General features: G+C 44.0%; 1 protein-coding gene across 1 annotated transcript in view; it reads left to right on the forward strand.

The window, feature by feature from the left end:
• Nucleotides 1-17461, forward strand: part of LOC126195244 (facilitated trehalose transporter Tret1-like) — a 56235-nt gene that overhangs the window by 23053 nt on the left and 15721 nt on the right. The window contains exon 3 of the mRNA XM_049933772.1: nt 10977-11256. Coding sequence (XP_049789729.1) covers nt 10977-11256 — 280 coding nt within the window. The remainder of the gene's footprint in view (nt 1-10976; nt 11257-17461) is intronic.

Raw genomic sequence — 17461 nt, forward strand, 5'->3', positions numbered from 1 at the left:
GGAATTTTAACGTACTTTCAGTAAGGACACTCGGTAATCACTTTACTTCAAACGGAGAGGACCCTGAGAGGTGTTATGATGAGGAGAAAAATCAAGGTAGGTACATAAATTCAGATACACATTACCTTATATTCCTGCACAAATCAGTTTCACGCATCAGCGTATCTACCAAGCTTCGCTGCCATACTGTAATTACAGCCCACACTCGACTTCCGTCAGTAACTACACTTTATTTATAACCACCCGGTACATGTGCGTGAGAGCGACATTATGTACGCTTTTCGCATAAAACAACGCAACAACGTGCTCTCGAACAAGATTTCAAAACAGGTTCATTAGACGTGTCCCTCACCATTAACACCCCGCGAATAGGAGTGCTGAGCTATCACTCCGTCTTCAGTGCCTGGCCCTTGGACAGGCCGAGCGAGTCGCAGCGAGTGACAAGTTTAAAAACTGGACGTCAGGAGGTCATTACATCACAATTAAGGCCCAAAATTTCTCACAAGATCGAGTTCTGGTGTTGATATCTTACTTGCGAGCTTTTCTCTTTAAATTACGAGGTGAAGTTAGTGATATTTCCTTGTAAGATATTTTAAGACTTCAGTAGGGGTCAGCTCTTGGTATAGGCATGAAGTAGCTAGAGCTCCGTTTGGGTGTCGCATGTACAACCCACTACGCAGCGATGGTTGAAAGCAATGTAATACTTCTGGAATCACTGAAACCATTAAAACAAGCGTTTTCAGTAAGTTACCGTACAGCGAGTATTTAGCTGTAAAGTTTTATGTGATATCAAAGCAACTGTGGCTAAATATCAAAACCAACACTAGAGATGGACCCTTGTTTCTGCAACTGTACTGTGTAAACATCTGCTGCGTCAGCAGTCTTGGTTTTTCACTTAACCGACAGGCAATATTAGATAACTGTTCAGACTTTCGTGACCTCTTGTTGACAAAATGCCTATTGGCTTCTGTCTCGGGTTCTTCGGCCGACGTTTGTTTGATGATTTTTCTGACCTATTGCCAGCACGATTGGCTGTTGGGTGGCGGGCTGAGAGGGGAAGCTTTGACAATCCCAGCCATATGCGCTGGTGAAACGCCAGAAAAACATCAAACAAACGCCGACCGAAGAACCCGAGACAGAAGCCAACAGGCAGTTTGTCAATATTATTTGATTCACTGAATTAGCTACAAAAATACACTCCTTTGTATGAATTACGGAAAGATAGGGGTTATGCTTCTTTTTATCTTTCTAAATTGTCATTACCTTCATTCATACGCTCTGAGCAATCCTGTGACAGGGATATATAATTACAAAGATCATATGTCGTACATATCTACAAAAATCATACATATCTCTGTATTTGAATACGCTTGCCTATACCAGTTTCTTTGGCGCTTCGGTATATATAAGCTGGTATGGGCATCCGTATTCAAATACAGAGATATGCAAACAGGCAGAATACGGCAACGCCTATATAAGAGAAGGGTCTGGCGCAGTTGTTAGGTCGGTTACTGCTGCTACAATGACTGGTTATCAAGGTTTAAGTGAATTTGAACGTGTTATTATCGTCGGCGCACGAACCATGGGACACAACATCTCCGAGGTTGCATGAAATGGGGACTTTCCCGTACGAGCATTTCACGAGTGTACCGTGAATATCAGGAATCCGGTAAAATATCAAATCTCCGACATCCCTGCGGGTGGAAAAAGATTCTGGAAGAACGGGACCAACGACGACTAAAGAGAATCGTTCATTGTGACATAAGTGCAACCCTTCCGCAAATTGCTGCAGATATCAATGCTGGGCCATCACCAAGTGTCAGCTTGCGAACCATTCAACGAAACATCATCGATTGGGCTTTCGGAACCAAAGGCCCTCTCGTGTACCCTTTGATGACTGCACGACACAAAGCCTTACGCCTCGCCCCGGCGCGTCAATACCGACATTGGACTGTTGATGACTGGAAACATGTTGCCTGGTCGGACGAGTCTCGTTTCAAATTGTATCGGGCGAATGGACATGTTCGGGTATGGAGACAACATCATGAATCAATGGACCCTGCATGTCAGCAGCGGACTGTTCAAGTTGGTGGAGGCTTGTAACGGTGTGGGGTGTATGCAGTTGGAGTGATATGGGACTCCTGGTACGTCTAGATACGACTCTGACTGTTGACACATGTGTAAGGATCATGTCTCATCACGTGCATCAATTCATGTCCACTGTACATTCCGACGCACTCGATCAATTCCAGCAGGACAATGCGACACCCCACACGTGCAGAATTGCTACAGAGTGTCTTTAGGAACTCACTTCTCAGTTTAAACACTTCCGCTGGCCACGAAACTCCCCAGACGATGAAGTTTGGATTGTGGGGCGCTCAACTGCAGGGTTATCAGCGCCCGTACAAATTCCCAACCTTTGCTCAGTCCAATCTCGCCACTTTCATGAATGATGATGAAATGATGAGGACAACACAAACACCCAGTCATCTCGAGGCAGGTGAAAATCGATGATCCCGCCGGGAATCGAACCCGAGACCCCGTGCTCGGGAAGCGAGAACGCGACCGCAAGACCACGAGCTGCGGACCAAATTACCCAGACATGAACATTATTGAGCATATCTGGGATGCCTTGCAACGTTCTGTTCAGAAGAGATCTCAACCCCCTCGTACGCTTACGGATTTATCCACATCACTGCCAGATTCATGGTGTCAATTCCGTCCAGCATTACTTCAGATATTAGTCGAGTCCTTGCTACGTCGTGTTGCGACCCCTCTGCGTGCTCGCGGGGGCCCTACACGATATTAGGTGTACCAGCTTATTTGACTCTTCAGTATAATTAATTTTTTACTCATGTTTGACATTCAAGTTCTTCACGCTCGCTGAGCAAGCACACTGATTTGCACAGTGGATAATGCTGACGCATTCCCTGAATTGTGACCCCTAGTGAATCGTCAATGCTTACTAATGTTCAGTGTTTTGTGGGTGGACAAAATTTATGGAAACATCAAAAACACAACAGATTAGTATGTCTAAAACGGCGCAGGGAGACCGTTGTCACTCAAAACAGCTTCCAGCCGTCTCGGAATGGTTAAATACGGGTGCTGTATGATTTTCAACGGAATCTTTGTACTATTTTTCCTGCAAAGCAGTATCAAGTTCAGGTAACGGTGATGGGCGTCGATAGCGATCCCGTAATCTTCTCTCCAAAGTAGACCACAGAGGCTCAATAATATTGAGATTTGGTGACTTTGGGGGCCAGGGGAGATACGACAATTCCTCCTCGAGCCCACAAAACCAGTCCTGGACGACGTGAGCTGCGTAGCAGGGCCACAAAACAACACCTTGGGGAACAAACATTGTGCTAGGGGATTCTGATCAGCAGAGATGGTGTTATAACCCTTGACAATAATGTGACCTTCTACGGGAGGGGGGGGGGGGGGAGGGGGAGGGATATGGATTACGACGACATGGCAACCCAAATGATAAACGAACACTTGCCACGTTTCACTCATCTGACATAAACTCGGTCAGAAGTTGGAAACAGCGTGCAACAAGATTCGTCCGACCAAATGACTTTCTTTCATCGCTGCGCAGTCCAGGTTTTATGCCTTCGGCACCATATTTTCCTGTTACGGGCATTTGCATCACTGTGAGTAGTTTCTGAAATTCGAGTTTTCCCCTAAAGTCCTTGCTGACGGAGCCCCATTCGTGTTATTTTGGCTGCTGACAGTGTTTGTGAGTGCGACATTCGGTTCTGCAGCGACTTTTGCAGCTGTTGTCCTCTTATTTTCCGTCACAATCCTCTTCAATGACCGTCTGTCACTATCACTCAACACATACTTTCTTCCGCGCTGTGACTTAGCGTATGCTGTTTTTCTGATTTCCTGGTATGCGGTATAAATCTTCAGTATGGTGCCTCTTGAACACCAAACGCTTCGGCCACCTGTATTTCGGAAGCACATCTCATACAGAAAAAAGAAGGCTAGTGATAGTGCCCTGTACACAAGGCGATAATCGACCGACCGCCGTGTTATCCTCAGCATTCATAATTGGATGCGATATGAAGCGTTACGTGGTCAGCACACCGTACTCCCGGCCGTTGTCGTCGTTTCGACGTTCGAGCAGCTAACTCAACATCAGGAAGCTCCTCAGTTCTCATCACGAGACTGAGTGCATCCTGTCCAGTTCTCTCACGAAGGAAAAAATCCCTGGTAGTCCTAGGAATCGTACCCGGGTCCCCCGCATAAGTGTCTGTCGCTTTGACCGTCGGCTACGGAGGTAGAGACCCAGAATACGAGCACCAACAGCTTACCCACGTTCGAATTCACTTAACTGCGATGTATTGCACTCACAAGTACACAGAACACTATTTCTTGGCTAGTACCTTCATTTATGATCTAGCATGCATTTCTCGCGGTGATTCCATATTTTTGACCAAGAGCTGTACCTAACTAAGTGAACGGGAAGGTGTAAATGAAACAGATAAAACGTACTAAAAAAATTTAGTTCAAGCATTCATCCTACAGAAATACGAAAACACCATTACCAAAAGCTTTGATGGACAGATGAGGGGGGCGAGGAGGCATAGGAATACGTACTGGGCTCTACACTGTAACGTAGTTGAACATTAAATTATGTGCGTTATTTGTCACAGGAGAACATGGAGAGAACCTTACTCTTAAGATCGGTACACTCAAACACAGGCTGATCTGAAGACCAACTGTGGGAAAACTCTCTTAGGGATTGAATTTCCAAAAACAGTGACAGTATTTTTTCAGATCTAACCTAAAAGCCAAACACCAATTTTCAAAGACTTAGCTTTAAAAATGCTTTTTCTATGAAATACGAGCGTTTCAGCCCCTTGGGGGTTGAGTTTCCAAAAACAGTGGCAATGTATGTTTTACTTCCAACAGAAAAGCCAAATACAAATTTTCAGAGTTTTCTTCAAAAAACGCTTTCACAACGAATTACTTCCATAAAAACTTTCAGCCCCCGTTTCAGCTGCTAGGGACTGAATTTCTAAAAACAGTAAAACACATATTTTTTTTAATTTCTAACTGAGAAGACAAACTTAAATTTTCATAGCTGCTTTCACAATAAAATATTTTCATAAAAAAATCTCATTCCCTATTTCTTCTCCTTAGGGATTCAGTTTCCAAAACTACTCAAACACGTATTTTCTTATTTGCAACCGAGAAATCAAATAACAGTGTTCATCGACCTATCTTTAAAAGTACTTTAGCAGTTCTTTGATAATGATATATTACAAAAAAAAAAAAAAAAAAAAACCTTTCACCCAGTATTTCCAAAACCGCAGAAACAAACATTTCTTTATTTCTGACAGCGAAACCAAATATCAATTTTCGTAGATCTAGCTTCAAAATTGCCATTATAGCAACATTTTTTTAAAAAAATTTCATCCCCTATTTCACCCCCTTGCAGTTTGAATTTCGAAAAATCCCTTCTTAAACGTCGTCGATGGTATAAGATCCATACCTTCTCCAAATTTCAAGTTTCTATCCTTAGCGATTTGAACTGGGCCATAATGAGTCAGTCAGTAATTCAGGACATTGTCTTTTATATACGGAGGTTATTAAATATACCAGTGGCTCAAGAAAGAGTTCACTATGCTGCAACAAAATATTTTGATCATTTGACCAATTACATAAAACGTCTGACAGGCAGCAAAAATTTAAATCTAATGTAAGATCATTTCTCCTGGCCAATTCCTTTCATTCCGTGCAAGATTTTCCTTTAAAAAACTGATTGCTAAAGAAAATAGTTGCTTGAGTAACACTAAAAAAAAAAATAATGTGTTTATTACTGTTACCACTAATCATGTCACATATATCGTAAATTGACTTGTTCCACGTTATTTCGATAAAACAATCATTCAAGTGATGTATGGAACATCTAACTAACCATCAAGTAACATGTTGTACTATTATTTAGTGTGAAGAATATTCCTATATAGTCTTCAGAAATCTGTATATTGAGCAAGCAGTAAAGGAAACAAAAGAAAAATTCGGAGTAGGTATTAAAATTCATGGAGAAGAAGTAAAAACTTTGAGGTTTGCCGATGACATTGTAATTCTGTCAGAGACAGCAAAGGACTTGGAAGAGCAGTTGAACGGAATGGACAGTGTCTTGAAAGGAGGATATAAGATGAACATCAACAAAAGCAAAACGAGGATAATGGAATTTAGTCAAATTGAATCGGGTGATGCTGAGGGGATTAGATTAGGAAATGAGACACTTAAAGTAGTAAAGGAGTTTTGCTATTTAGGGAGTAAAATAACTGATGATGGTCGAAGTAGAGAGGATATAAAATGTAGACTGGCAATGGCAAGGAAATTGTTTCTGAAGAAGAGAAATTTGTTAACATCGAGTATAGATTTAAGTGTCAGGAAGTCGTTTCTGAAAGTATTTGTATGGAGTGTAGCCATGTATGGAAGTGAAACATGGACGATAACCAGTTTGGACAAGAAGAGAATAGAAGCTTTCGAAATGTGGTGCTACAGAAGAATGCTAAAGATAAGGTGGGTAGATCACGTAACTAATGAGGAGGTATTGAATAGGATTGGGGAGAAGAGAAGTTTGTGGCACAACTTGACTAGAAGAAGGGATCGGTTGGTAGGACATGTTTTGAGGCATCAAGGGATCACAAATTTAGCATTGGAGGGCAGCGTGGAGGGTAAAAATCGTAGAGGTAGACCAAGAGATCAATACACTAAGCAGATTCAGAAGGATGTAGGTTGCAGTAGGTACTGGGAGATGAAGAAGCTTGCACAGGATAGAGTAGCATGGAGAGCTGCATCAAACCAGTCTCAGGACTGAAGACCACAACAACAACAACAACAGTCTTCAGAGTGAATTATGATTCCGAACGACCTTTTTTATTTTTGAGTCATCAGTCCTCTGGCTCGTTTGATGAGGCTCGCCATGAATTCCTCTCCTGAGTCAACTTCTTCATCTCAGAATAGCATTTGCAAAATACGTCCTGAATTATTTGCTGGATGTATTCCAGTCTCTGTCTTCCCCTATACTTTTTACCCTCTACAGCTTCCTCTAGTACCAAGGGAGTTATGGAAGTTAACCACTGATGTCTTAACAAATGTCCTACCATTCTGTCCCAACTGCTTGTCAATGTTTTTCATAGGTTCCTTTCCTCACCGTTTCTGCAGAGAGCGTCCCCATTCCTTACCTCAACTGTCCACCTAATTTTCAACACGCTTATGTAGCACTACATCTCAAAGGCTTCGATTCTCTTCTGTTCCAGTTTTCCCACAGTCCACGTCTTACTACCATAAATGCTGTGCTCCAAACGTACATTCTCAGACATTTCTTCCTCATATTACGGCCTATGGTTGATACGAGTAGACTTCTCTCGGCCAGGAATGCCAATTTTGTCAGTGCTAGCGTGCTTTTTATGTCCTACCCACTCCGTTCAAAATGGTTCAAATGGCTCTGAGCACTATGGGACTTAACATCTGAGGTCATCAGCCCCCTAGACTTAGAACTACTTAAACGTAACTAACCTAAGGACATCACACACATCCATGCCCGAGGCGGGATTCGAACGTGCGACCGTAGCAGCAGCGCGGTTCCGCACTGAAGCGCCTAGAACCGCTCGGCCACAGCGGCCAGCCCTCACTCCGTCTATCATGGGTTTTTGCTGCCTAGGTATCAGAATTTCTTAACTTAATCTACTTCGTGATCACAAATTTTTATGTCGGGTTTTTCGGTATTCCCATTTCTGCTACTTCTCATTACTTTCGTCATTCTTTTATTTACATTCAATCTATATTCTGTACTCATTACATTGTTCATTCAATTAACAGATCCTCCAGTTCTTTTTCATTTTCACTGGGGATAGCAATGTCATCAGCGAATGTTATTACTGAAATCCTTTCACCTTGAATTTTAATCCACTTGCTGAATATTTCTTTTATTTTCGTCATTGCTTCTTCGATGTATAGATTGAACAGAAGGGGTGGAAGACTACATCCATCTCTTACACCCTTTTTATTCCGAGCACTTCGTTCTTGGTCTTCCAGCCTTATTGTTCCCTCTTGAGTCTTGTACTTATTGTACAAATGATCAAAAAGTCAGTGTAAATTTGAATAAATCACGGAATAATGTAGATAGAGAGGTACAAATTGACACACATGCTTGGAATGACATGGGGTTTTATTAGAACCAAAAAATTACAAAAGTTCAAAAATGTGCGACAGATGGCGCTTCATCTGATCAGAATAGCAATAATTAGCATAACAAAGTAAGACAATGCAAAGATGATGTTCTTTACAGGAAATGCTCAATATGTCCACCATCATTTCTCATCAATAGCTGTAGTCGAGGAATAATGTTGTGAACAGCACTGCAAAGCATGTCCGGAGTTATGGTGAGGCACTGGCGTCGGATGTTGTCTCTCAGCATCCCTATAGATGTCGGTCGATCACGATACACTTGCGACTTCAGGTAACCCCAAAGCCAATAATCACACGGACTGAGGTCTGGGGACCTGGGAGGCCAAGCATGATGAAAGTGGCGGCTGAGCACACGATCATCACCACACGACGCGCGCAAGAGATCTTTCGCGCGTCTAGCAATATGGGGTGGAGCGCCATCCTGCATAAACTTCGTACGTTCCAGCGGGTGTTTATCATCCAGGCTGGGGATGATGCGATTCTGTAACATATCGGCGTACCTCTCACCTGTCACAGTAGCAGTTACAAAACCAGAATCACGCATTTCCTCCAAGGAAAAAGGCGCGATAACGGTAGATGTGGTAAATCCAACTCATACTGTGACTTTCTCGTAGTGCAGTGGAGTTTCCACGACAGTTCTAGGATTTTCGGTAGCCCAAATTCTGCAGTTGTGGGCGTTGAGAGACCCTCGGAGCGAGAAATGAGCTTCGTCGGTCCACAACACGTTCCTCAACCAATCGTTATCTTCCGCCATCTTTTGAAACGCCCACACCGCAAATGCCCTCCGCTTCACTAAATCGCCAGGTAACAGTTCATGATGCCGATGGCTTTTGTACGGATAGCATCAGAGGGTACGACTCACTGCCAAACAAACAGTAGTGTGTGGAATGCCGGTGCGACGTGCGACTGCACGAGCGCTGACTTCCCCGTGCATAGACGAACCCGCTACAGTCTCCATTTCTTCCTGAACTGTCTCAGCAGCATTACGCCTTGTGCTCGGTGGGCCACTACGGGGTCTATCGTCTAAACAGCCCGTGACTTCGAACTTCGAAATCATTCTCGCCACAGCTCCATTTGTCAACGGACTTTTACCCGTTCGAATCCCCTTCCTATGGCGATAGGATCGTAACGCTGAACTAGCACATTCCCCATTCTGATAATACATCTTCACTAAAAGCGCCTATTGTCAACATGCTGCGACTGCTGGCGCATCAGATTCTCTCTCTCATTACAGCTCCTTTTGTACACGATTGTTATGTTGTGGTGTGCGTACTATAAGACCTTCGGTACACACACCATCAGATTATTTGACTTGTCACTCTAACGAAGTAGGCGAGTGTCAGCAATATGTCTCGTGGTCTTATCGTGGCGTGTTTATCTTCTGCCGTTAGGTCAGACGATAGAAATGCCACTTGCACGCTTAGAGTAGCAGATTGACGGTGACCAACTTTAAACAGAAGTTGATTAATTTTCACATACATTTATTAAAATAATAAAAAGCATAGATATTACGTAACTTGATTCTGGATGCTGTTTACAATTGACAATCTGAAGTTCCTTTGGTCTTGGTACGTAAATCTTATTCTCACATATCTCTGATACTTGACCAAATGTCTATACATTTATCTTCACTCCTATGTACAGGAATATGGTAATCTTATTAGGCGCAGACTGAAACTTGACTACAGACTAATGCAGACTTGTACAGACTGGTGCAGACAAGTGCAGACTAATGCAGACTGACTAATCGGAGGTCTGTACACTCGTTATAATACCTCGCGCGTTCAGGTATCACTGCGCGAGTGTGATCCGCGAGGAGAAAAGGTTCTACGCTAGCAGCAATCTCATTGGCTGCGTTACATATTAATACGCCGATCGGCGGAAGCAGAATTTGGTCCGTCTCTAAGACAGCGCCATCTCGTAGTGCGGAGAAGGACGAGCGCTGCGCCTGCGCTGTTGTGCTTAGCGCTCTATTGGGAAAGTTGTGTACGCGCTGACTACGCGGAACTATGTACACAACACATGTGCAGTCACTGACGTTTTGCTGTCCAGCGCCATCTATCGGACATTTTGTGAACATTGTCTTTTTTGTTCTAATAAAACCCCATGTCATTCCAAGCATATGTGTCAATTTTTACTGGTCTATCTACATTATTCCGTGGTTTATTAAATTTTCAAATTTATACTGACTTTTTGATCACCCAGTACTTCGTGATCACAAAGTTTGATGTTGAGTTTCTCGGTATTCCCATTTCTGCTACTTCTCATTACTTTCGTCTTTCTTTTATTTACTTTCAGTCTATATTCTGTACTCATTACACTGTTCATTCCATTCAACACATCCTACAATTCTTTTTCATTTTCACGGAGGATAGAAATGTCATCAGCGAATCTTGTTACTGAAATCCTTTCACCTTGAAATTCAATCCCCCTGTTGAATATTTCTTTTATTTCCGTCATAATTCGTTCTTGGTCTTCCAGCCTTATTGTTCCCTCTTGGGTCTTGCACTTATTGTATATTACACGTCTTTCCCTATAGCTTAGCCTACTTTTCTCAGAATTTCGAACGTCTTGCTTCACTTACACTTTCGGACGCTTTTTACAGACAGACAAATCGTATGTATGCGTCTTGACTTGTCTTTAGTCTTGCTTTCATTATCAACCGCAGCGTCAGAACAGCCCCTCTGGCGCCTTTCCCCTTTAATGTTGACCCCGCCGGTTACGTGACCTTCCTCTACAGGCGAGACATTTGGATTCGGCAGGATCCTGGCGGGCATCAACGCGGCGGCGTCGCTGGTGCTGCCCTCTATCTACGTGAGCGAGATCGCGAGCAACGAGGTGCGCGGCGCGCTCGGTTGTCTGCTGGGGCTGATCAGCAACTCGGGCGTGCTCTTCTCGTACGTGGTGGGCGCCTACCTGCCCTACTCGGCGGTGCTCTACCTCAACCTGGTGCCGCTTCTGCTCTTCGCCGTCGGCTTCGCCTTCCTCCCTGAGACGCCCTACTGGCTGGCCAAGAAGCGCCAGTACCCGGAGGCCCGGCAGGTGCGTGCGGCTGGCGCTCACATCCACTTACCTGCAACAAAAGAACGCAAAGTTATCAAAAAATTTCTAAGAAAATAGGGCAGGAAAGGGAGGCAGTGGTTGCAAAGAGAGTGACGCAGGGTTGTAACCTATTCCCGATGTCATTCAAAATGTACAGTAAACAAGCAGCAAAGAGAACCAAAGAAAAAACTTGAATAAGAAGTTCAGGGAGAAGGAATAAAAACTTTGAGATTTGCCGATGACATTGTTAACCTAACCTAACCTAACCTAACCTAACCTAACCTAACCTAACCTTCCGTCAGAGATGGGAAGGACATGGAAGAGCAGTTGAATGAAATGGACAGTGTCTTGAACGAAGGATATAAGACGAGCATCAACAAAAAACGGAACAATAATAGTGGATTGTAGCTGAATTAAATCAGGTGATGCAGAGGGAATTAGATTTGGGAACGAGGCACTTAACCATTTCGCGGGGATATACAGTGTGTTACAAAAAGGTACGGCCAAACCTTCACACACAAAGAAAGAAAATATGTTATGTGGACATGTATCCGGAAACGCTTACTTCCCATGTTAGAGCTCATTTTATTACTTCTCTTCAAATCACATTAATCATAGAATGGAAACACACAGCAACAGAACGTACCAACGTGACTTCAAACACTGTTACAGGAAATGTTCAAAATGTCCTCCGTTAGCGAGGATACATGCATCCATCCTCCGTCGCATGGAATCCCTGATGCGCTGATGCAGCCCTGGAGAATGGCGTATTGTATCATAGCCGTCCACAACACGAGCACGAAGAGTCTCTACATTTGGTACCGGGGTTGCGTAGACAAGAGCTTTCAGTGGCCCCCATAAATGAAAGACAAGAGGGTTGAGGTCAGGAGAGCGTGGAGGCCATGGAATTGGTCCGCCTCTACCAAACCATCGGTCACCGAATCTGTTGCTGAGAAGCGTACGAACACTTCGACTGAAACGTGCAACAGCTCCATCGTGCATGAACCACATGTTGTGTCGTTCTTGTAAAGGCACATGTTCTAGCAGCACAGGTAGAGTATCCCGTATGAAATCATGATAACGCGCTCCATTGAGCGTAGGTGGAAAAAACTAAAATGAGCTCTAACATGGAAATTAAGCAGGCATTGTTGGTGATGTCTTGATTGGGCCCCATGTTCTTCCACCTACGCTCAATGGGGCACGTTATCATAATTTCATACGGGATACTCTACCTGTGCTGCTAGAACATGTGCCTTTACAAGTACGACACAACATGTGATTCATGCACGATGGAGCTCCTGCACATTTCAGTCGAAGTGTTCGTATGCTTCTCAACAACAGATTCGGTGACCGATGGATTGGTAGAGGCGGATCAATTCCATGGCCTCCACGTTCTCCTGACCTCAACCCTCTTGACTTTCATTTATGGGGGCATTTGAAAGCTCTTGTCTACGCAACCCCGGTACCAAATGTAGAGACTCTTCGTGCTCGTATTGTGGACGGCTGTGATACAATACGCCATTCCCCAGGGCTGCATCAGCTCATCAGGGATTCCATGCGACGGAGGGTGGATGCATGTATCCTCGCTAACGGAGGACATTTTGAACATTTACTGTAACAAAGTGTTTGAAGTCACGATGGTACGTTCTGTTGCTGTGTGTTTCCATTCCATGATTAATGTGATTTGAAGAGAAGTAATAAAATGAGCTCTAACATGGAAAGTAAGCGTCTCCAGACACATGTCCACATAACATATTTTCTTTATTTGTGTGTGAGGAATGTTTCCTGAAAGTTTGGCCGCACCTTTTTGTAACACCCTGTATTTCCCATTAAACGTATTTCTTTACAGCGTTAATCTCTCATCTATGGCCCTTGGGATTGTTGAAGAATGTTGAATGAGTCAAGGAACGAGGAGATACTCGGAAGAGGCTCTGAGCACTATGGGACTTAACATCTGAGGTCATCAGTCCCCTAGAACTTAGAACTACTTAAACCGAACTAACCTAAGGACGTCACACACATCCATGCCTGAGGCAGGATTCGAACCTGCGACCGTAGCGGTCGCGCGGTTCCAGACTGAAGCGCCTAGAACCGCTCGGCCACAACGGCCGGCTGAGATACTCGGAAGAATCGGCGGGGAATGGAATGTATGGAAGACATGAGAAGAAGAAGGGACAGGATGGTAGGACATCTGTTAAGACCTCAGTACTGCCATGGTACTAGAGGGCGCTATAGAGAGTAAAGATTGTAGAGAAAGACAGAGATGGAATACATCCAGCAAATAACGGAGAGCCCGCGACCCACCGAACGTTGGCTGGAGTGAGAAAGCACGCTTCTGACGTTTGACCTAAGTGCAGCTGTTGACATGGTACACACGTACCGTTTATTTTACATCTTATGCGAGTATTTTGCCCTTTTGGACGTTCTGTATTAATGTTGGACCATGCCTCTTTAGGCAGTTTGTAGTTTTAGTGTGTTCCGAAGAAGGCGTGGTTATCAGAGTAGAAACCTAGGTTAACATCCGGTTTCAATTCGCAATCGAGGCGGATTCTTTATAATCATTAAATTATTCACGATTGCTGACGCACTGCAGTGTTAAAAGTTCTCGATAACTGAAGACTTTATCCAGATATAAGGTACAAACCTAGATAATTCTAAAACTTTTGCTACATACGGCTTCATATCTGGGCCTGCCGTCCGAGAACAAGTAACACACACATCGAGAAAAGTTTTGCATCACCCCGCTTCCCAGAACTCATGAAGATAGACGTTGACTATGGATACTGTATCACAGAGACAGTCCCTTTGACTGCTCAGAGATGTCACTAAACCCGCCCAAGATGTAAACAACCGTGCATCAGCAGCGCCTATGAGAAGGAGGGGGTCCGACAGCCGGTCAGTTCCAGTCATTCCACCAGGAAATAGGTACACGGCTCGTGTTGTCTGTAGTTCAACCATGCCTAGATGGTCAATACCGCGGTTCGATCGCGTCCGCATTGTTACTTTGTGCCAGGAAGGGCTCTCAACAAGGGAAGTGTCCAGGCGTCTCGGATTGAACGAAAGCGATGTTCTTTGGACATGAAGGAGACACAAAGGGACAACTGTCGATGACATACCTCGCTCAGGCCGCCCAAGGGCTACTACTACTGCAGTGGATGACCGCTACCTACGGATTATGGCTCGGAGGAACCTTGAAAGAAACTCCACCATGTTGAATAATGCTTTTCGTGCAGCCATAGGACGTCGTGTTACGACTCAAACTGTGCGCAGTAGGCTGCATGATGCGCAACTTCACTCCCGACGTCCATGGTGAGGTCCATCTTTGCAAACACGACACCATGCAGCGCGGTACAGATGGACCCAACAACATATCGAATTGACCGTTCAGGATTGGCGTCACGATGAGTGTCACATACGCCTTCACCCATACATTCTCGGAGACGTGTTTGGAGGCAACCCGGTCAGGCTGAACGCCTTAGACACACTGTCCACTGAGGCAGCAACGTGGAGTTTCCCTGTTGTTTTGGGGTGGCATTCTGTGGGGCCGACGTACGTCCCTGCTGGTCATGGAAGGCGCCGTAACGGCTGTACGATACGTGAATGCGATATCGGCAGCATATTGGCGAGGCATTCGTCTTCGTGGACGAAAATTCGCGCCCCCATCGTGCACATCTTGTGAATGACTTCATTCAGGATAACGACATGACTCGACTAGAGTGGCGAGCATTTCTTCAGACATGAATCCTACCGAACATGCCTGGGATAGATTGAAAAGGGCTGTTTATGGGCGACGTGACCCACCAACCACTCTGAGGGATCTACGCCGAATCGCCGTTGAGGAGTGGGACAATCTGGACCAACAGCGCCTTGATGAACTTGTGGATTGTATGCCACGGCGAATACAGGCATGCGTCGATGCAAGAGGACGTGCTACTGGGTATTAGAGGTACCGGTGTGTAGAGCAGTCTGGACCACCACCTCTGAAGGTCTCGCTGTATGCTGGTACAACGTACAATGTATGGTTTTCATGAGAAATAAAAAGGGAGGAAATGATGTTTATGATGATCTCTATTCCTGTATTCTGTACAAGTTCCGTAACTCTCGGAACCGAGGTGATGCAAAACTTTTTTGATGTGTGTATTTTGGGATAACTCTTCTCATTCTCAAAGGACATTTTTGGCTCAGAAACGGGCGGTTCGGGCAGTAAGTAGTCTAAGTTTGCGAACTTCTTGATGACCCCTGCTCACTAGTCTGGGCATTCAGACACTGGTCCCTCAAGGTATATATACTCTACTGTCGTTTCTTGTTAACAATATCAGTTCATTCCCAAGAATTAGAAGCTTTCACTCAGTTAATTCTCGGCAGAAATCCAATCTGCATCTGGATTGCACTTACTTAACACTTGTGCTGAAAGGTGTGCAGTATACTGCTGCATCCATTTACCACAACAATTAAAAAATGTTAGCAGTAATCCACGCGCTTTCAAATCGAAGCTGAAGAATTTCCTCATGGATCACTCCATCTATTCTGTCGAGGTGTTCCTTGAAAAATTAATCTGATTCCTACGTTATATTGTTGATTGCGTTTACGTAAACTTATGGCTTTCTTTTTTTGGGTTCATAAACATTTGATTATATCTGTTATTACATTTATGTTGTAATTTCATGTACTGACACGTCCATAACCTTAGAGATTTGCTCCTCAATTTGGTCCTAGGGAACTGGACGTGTAAAATTAAAATAAATAAATAAAAATCAAACCAGTCTTCGGACCAGAGACCACAACAACAAGATAGAAAATTGGGGAAGTGTTAGATGACAATCAGTTTGGCTTTAGGAAAGGTAAAGGCACCAGAGAGGCAGTTCTGACGTTGCGGCTGATAATAGAAGCATGACTAAAGGAAAACCAAGAAGCATTCAAAGGATTTGTCGAACTGAGAAAAGCGTTCGACAACGTCAAATAGTTCAAAATGTTGAAGATTTTGAGAAAAATACGGAGAAGCTATAAGGAAAATCGGTTAATATACAATATGTACAAGAGCCAAGGGGGAACAATAAGTGTCGAAGACCAACAAGGAAATGCTGAGATTAAAAATGGAATAAGACAGGGATGTACTATTTCGCCGCCTCTCTTCAATCGATACATCGAAGAAGCTATGACGAAAGCAAAAGAAAGGTTCAAGAGTTGGATTAAAATTCAAGCTGAAAGGGTGACAATGACAAAAGTAGCTGATGATATTGCTATCCTCAGTGAAAGTGAACAAGAATTAGAGGATCTGCTCAACGGAATGAACAGTCTAATGAGTACAGAACATTGACTGAGACTAAGAAAGACGAAATTAATGAAGAGTAGCAGAAATGAGAACAGCGAAAAACTTAAAATCGGGATCTATAATCACGAAGTAGATGAAGTTAAGAAATTCTGGTCTCTTGGCAGCAAAATAACCCGTGAAGGACGACAACACAAGTAACAGACTGGCGCTTTCAAAAAGGGCATGCCTGGCCAATAGAAGTCTACTGGTATCAAGCATAGGCACTAATTTGAGGAAGAAATATCTGAGAATATACGTTTGCATTGTGTGGTAGTGAAACATGGACCGTGGGCAAACCAGAACGGAAGAGAATCGAAGCATTTGAGATGTGGTGCTACAGAAGAATGTTGAAAATTAGGTGCACTAATGAGGCAGGGAACGAGGAGGTACTCCGAAGAATCAGCGAGAAAAGGAAGATATGGAAGACATTGACAAGAAGAAGGGACAGGATGGTAGGACATCTCTTAAGACATCAGTACTTCTATGGTACTACAGGGAGCTACAGAGAGTAAAATTTGTAGGGGAAGACAGAGATTGGAATACATCCAGCAAATAACTGAGGACATTATCCAACTGTAAAGTACAAAGCTAGATTATTCTGAGGCTTCACATCTGCGCCTGCCGTCGGAGAAGAGGTAGACTCCATGTAACATTCTGTGTTCTCGCACCATTGATCACATACTGGCAGCAGCCAGACTACGGAATACCGTCCCATGTAAACGCTGCCATTAACACCACAACAAAAATTGCTGCGTTTGGAGTGGTGCTGTGATCGGGAAGATGCAGACGAATGACGTTGCATTGTTTCGCACTGTCCAGACATCCATCGTTAGCGATAATGGCGGCATCTTTGGTAGAGGTTACTTACAAGACGCCAACGGCCCTGCCACCGGT

The sequence above is a fragment of the Schistocerca nitens genome, chromosome 7 (assembly GCF_023898315.1).
Source record: "Schistocerca nitens isolate TAMUIC-IGC-003100 chromosome 7, iqSchNite1.1, whole genome shotgun sequence".
Lineage (NCBI taxonomy): Eukaryota > Metazoa > Arthropoda > Insecta > Orthoptera > Acrididae > Schistocerca > Schistocerca nitens.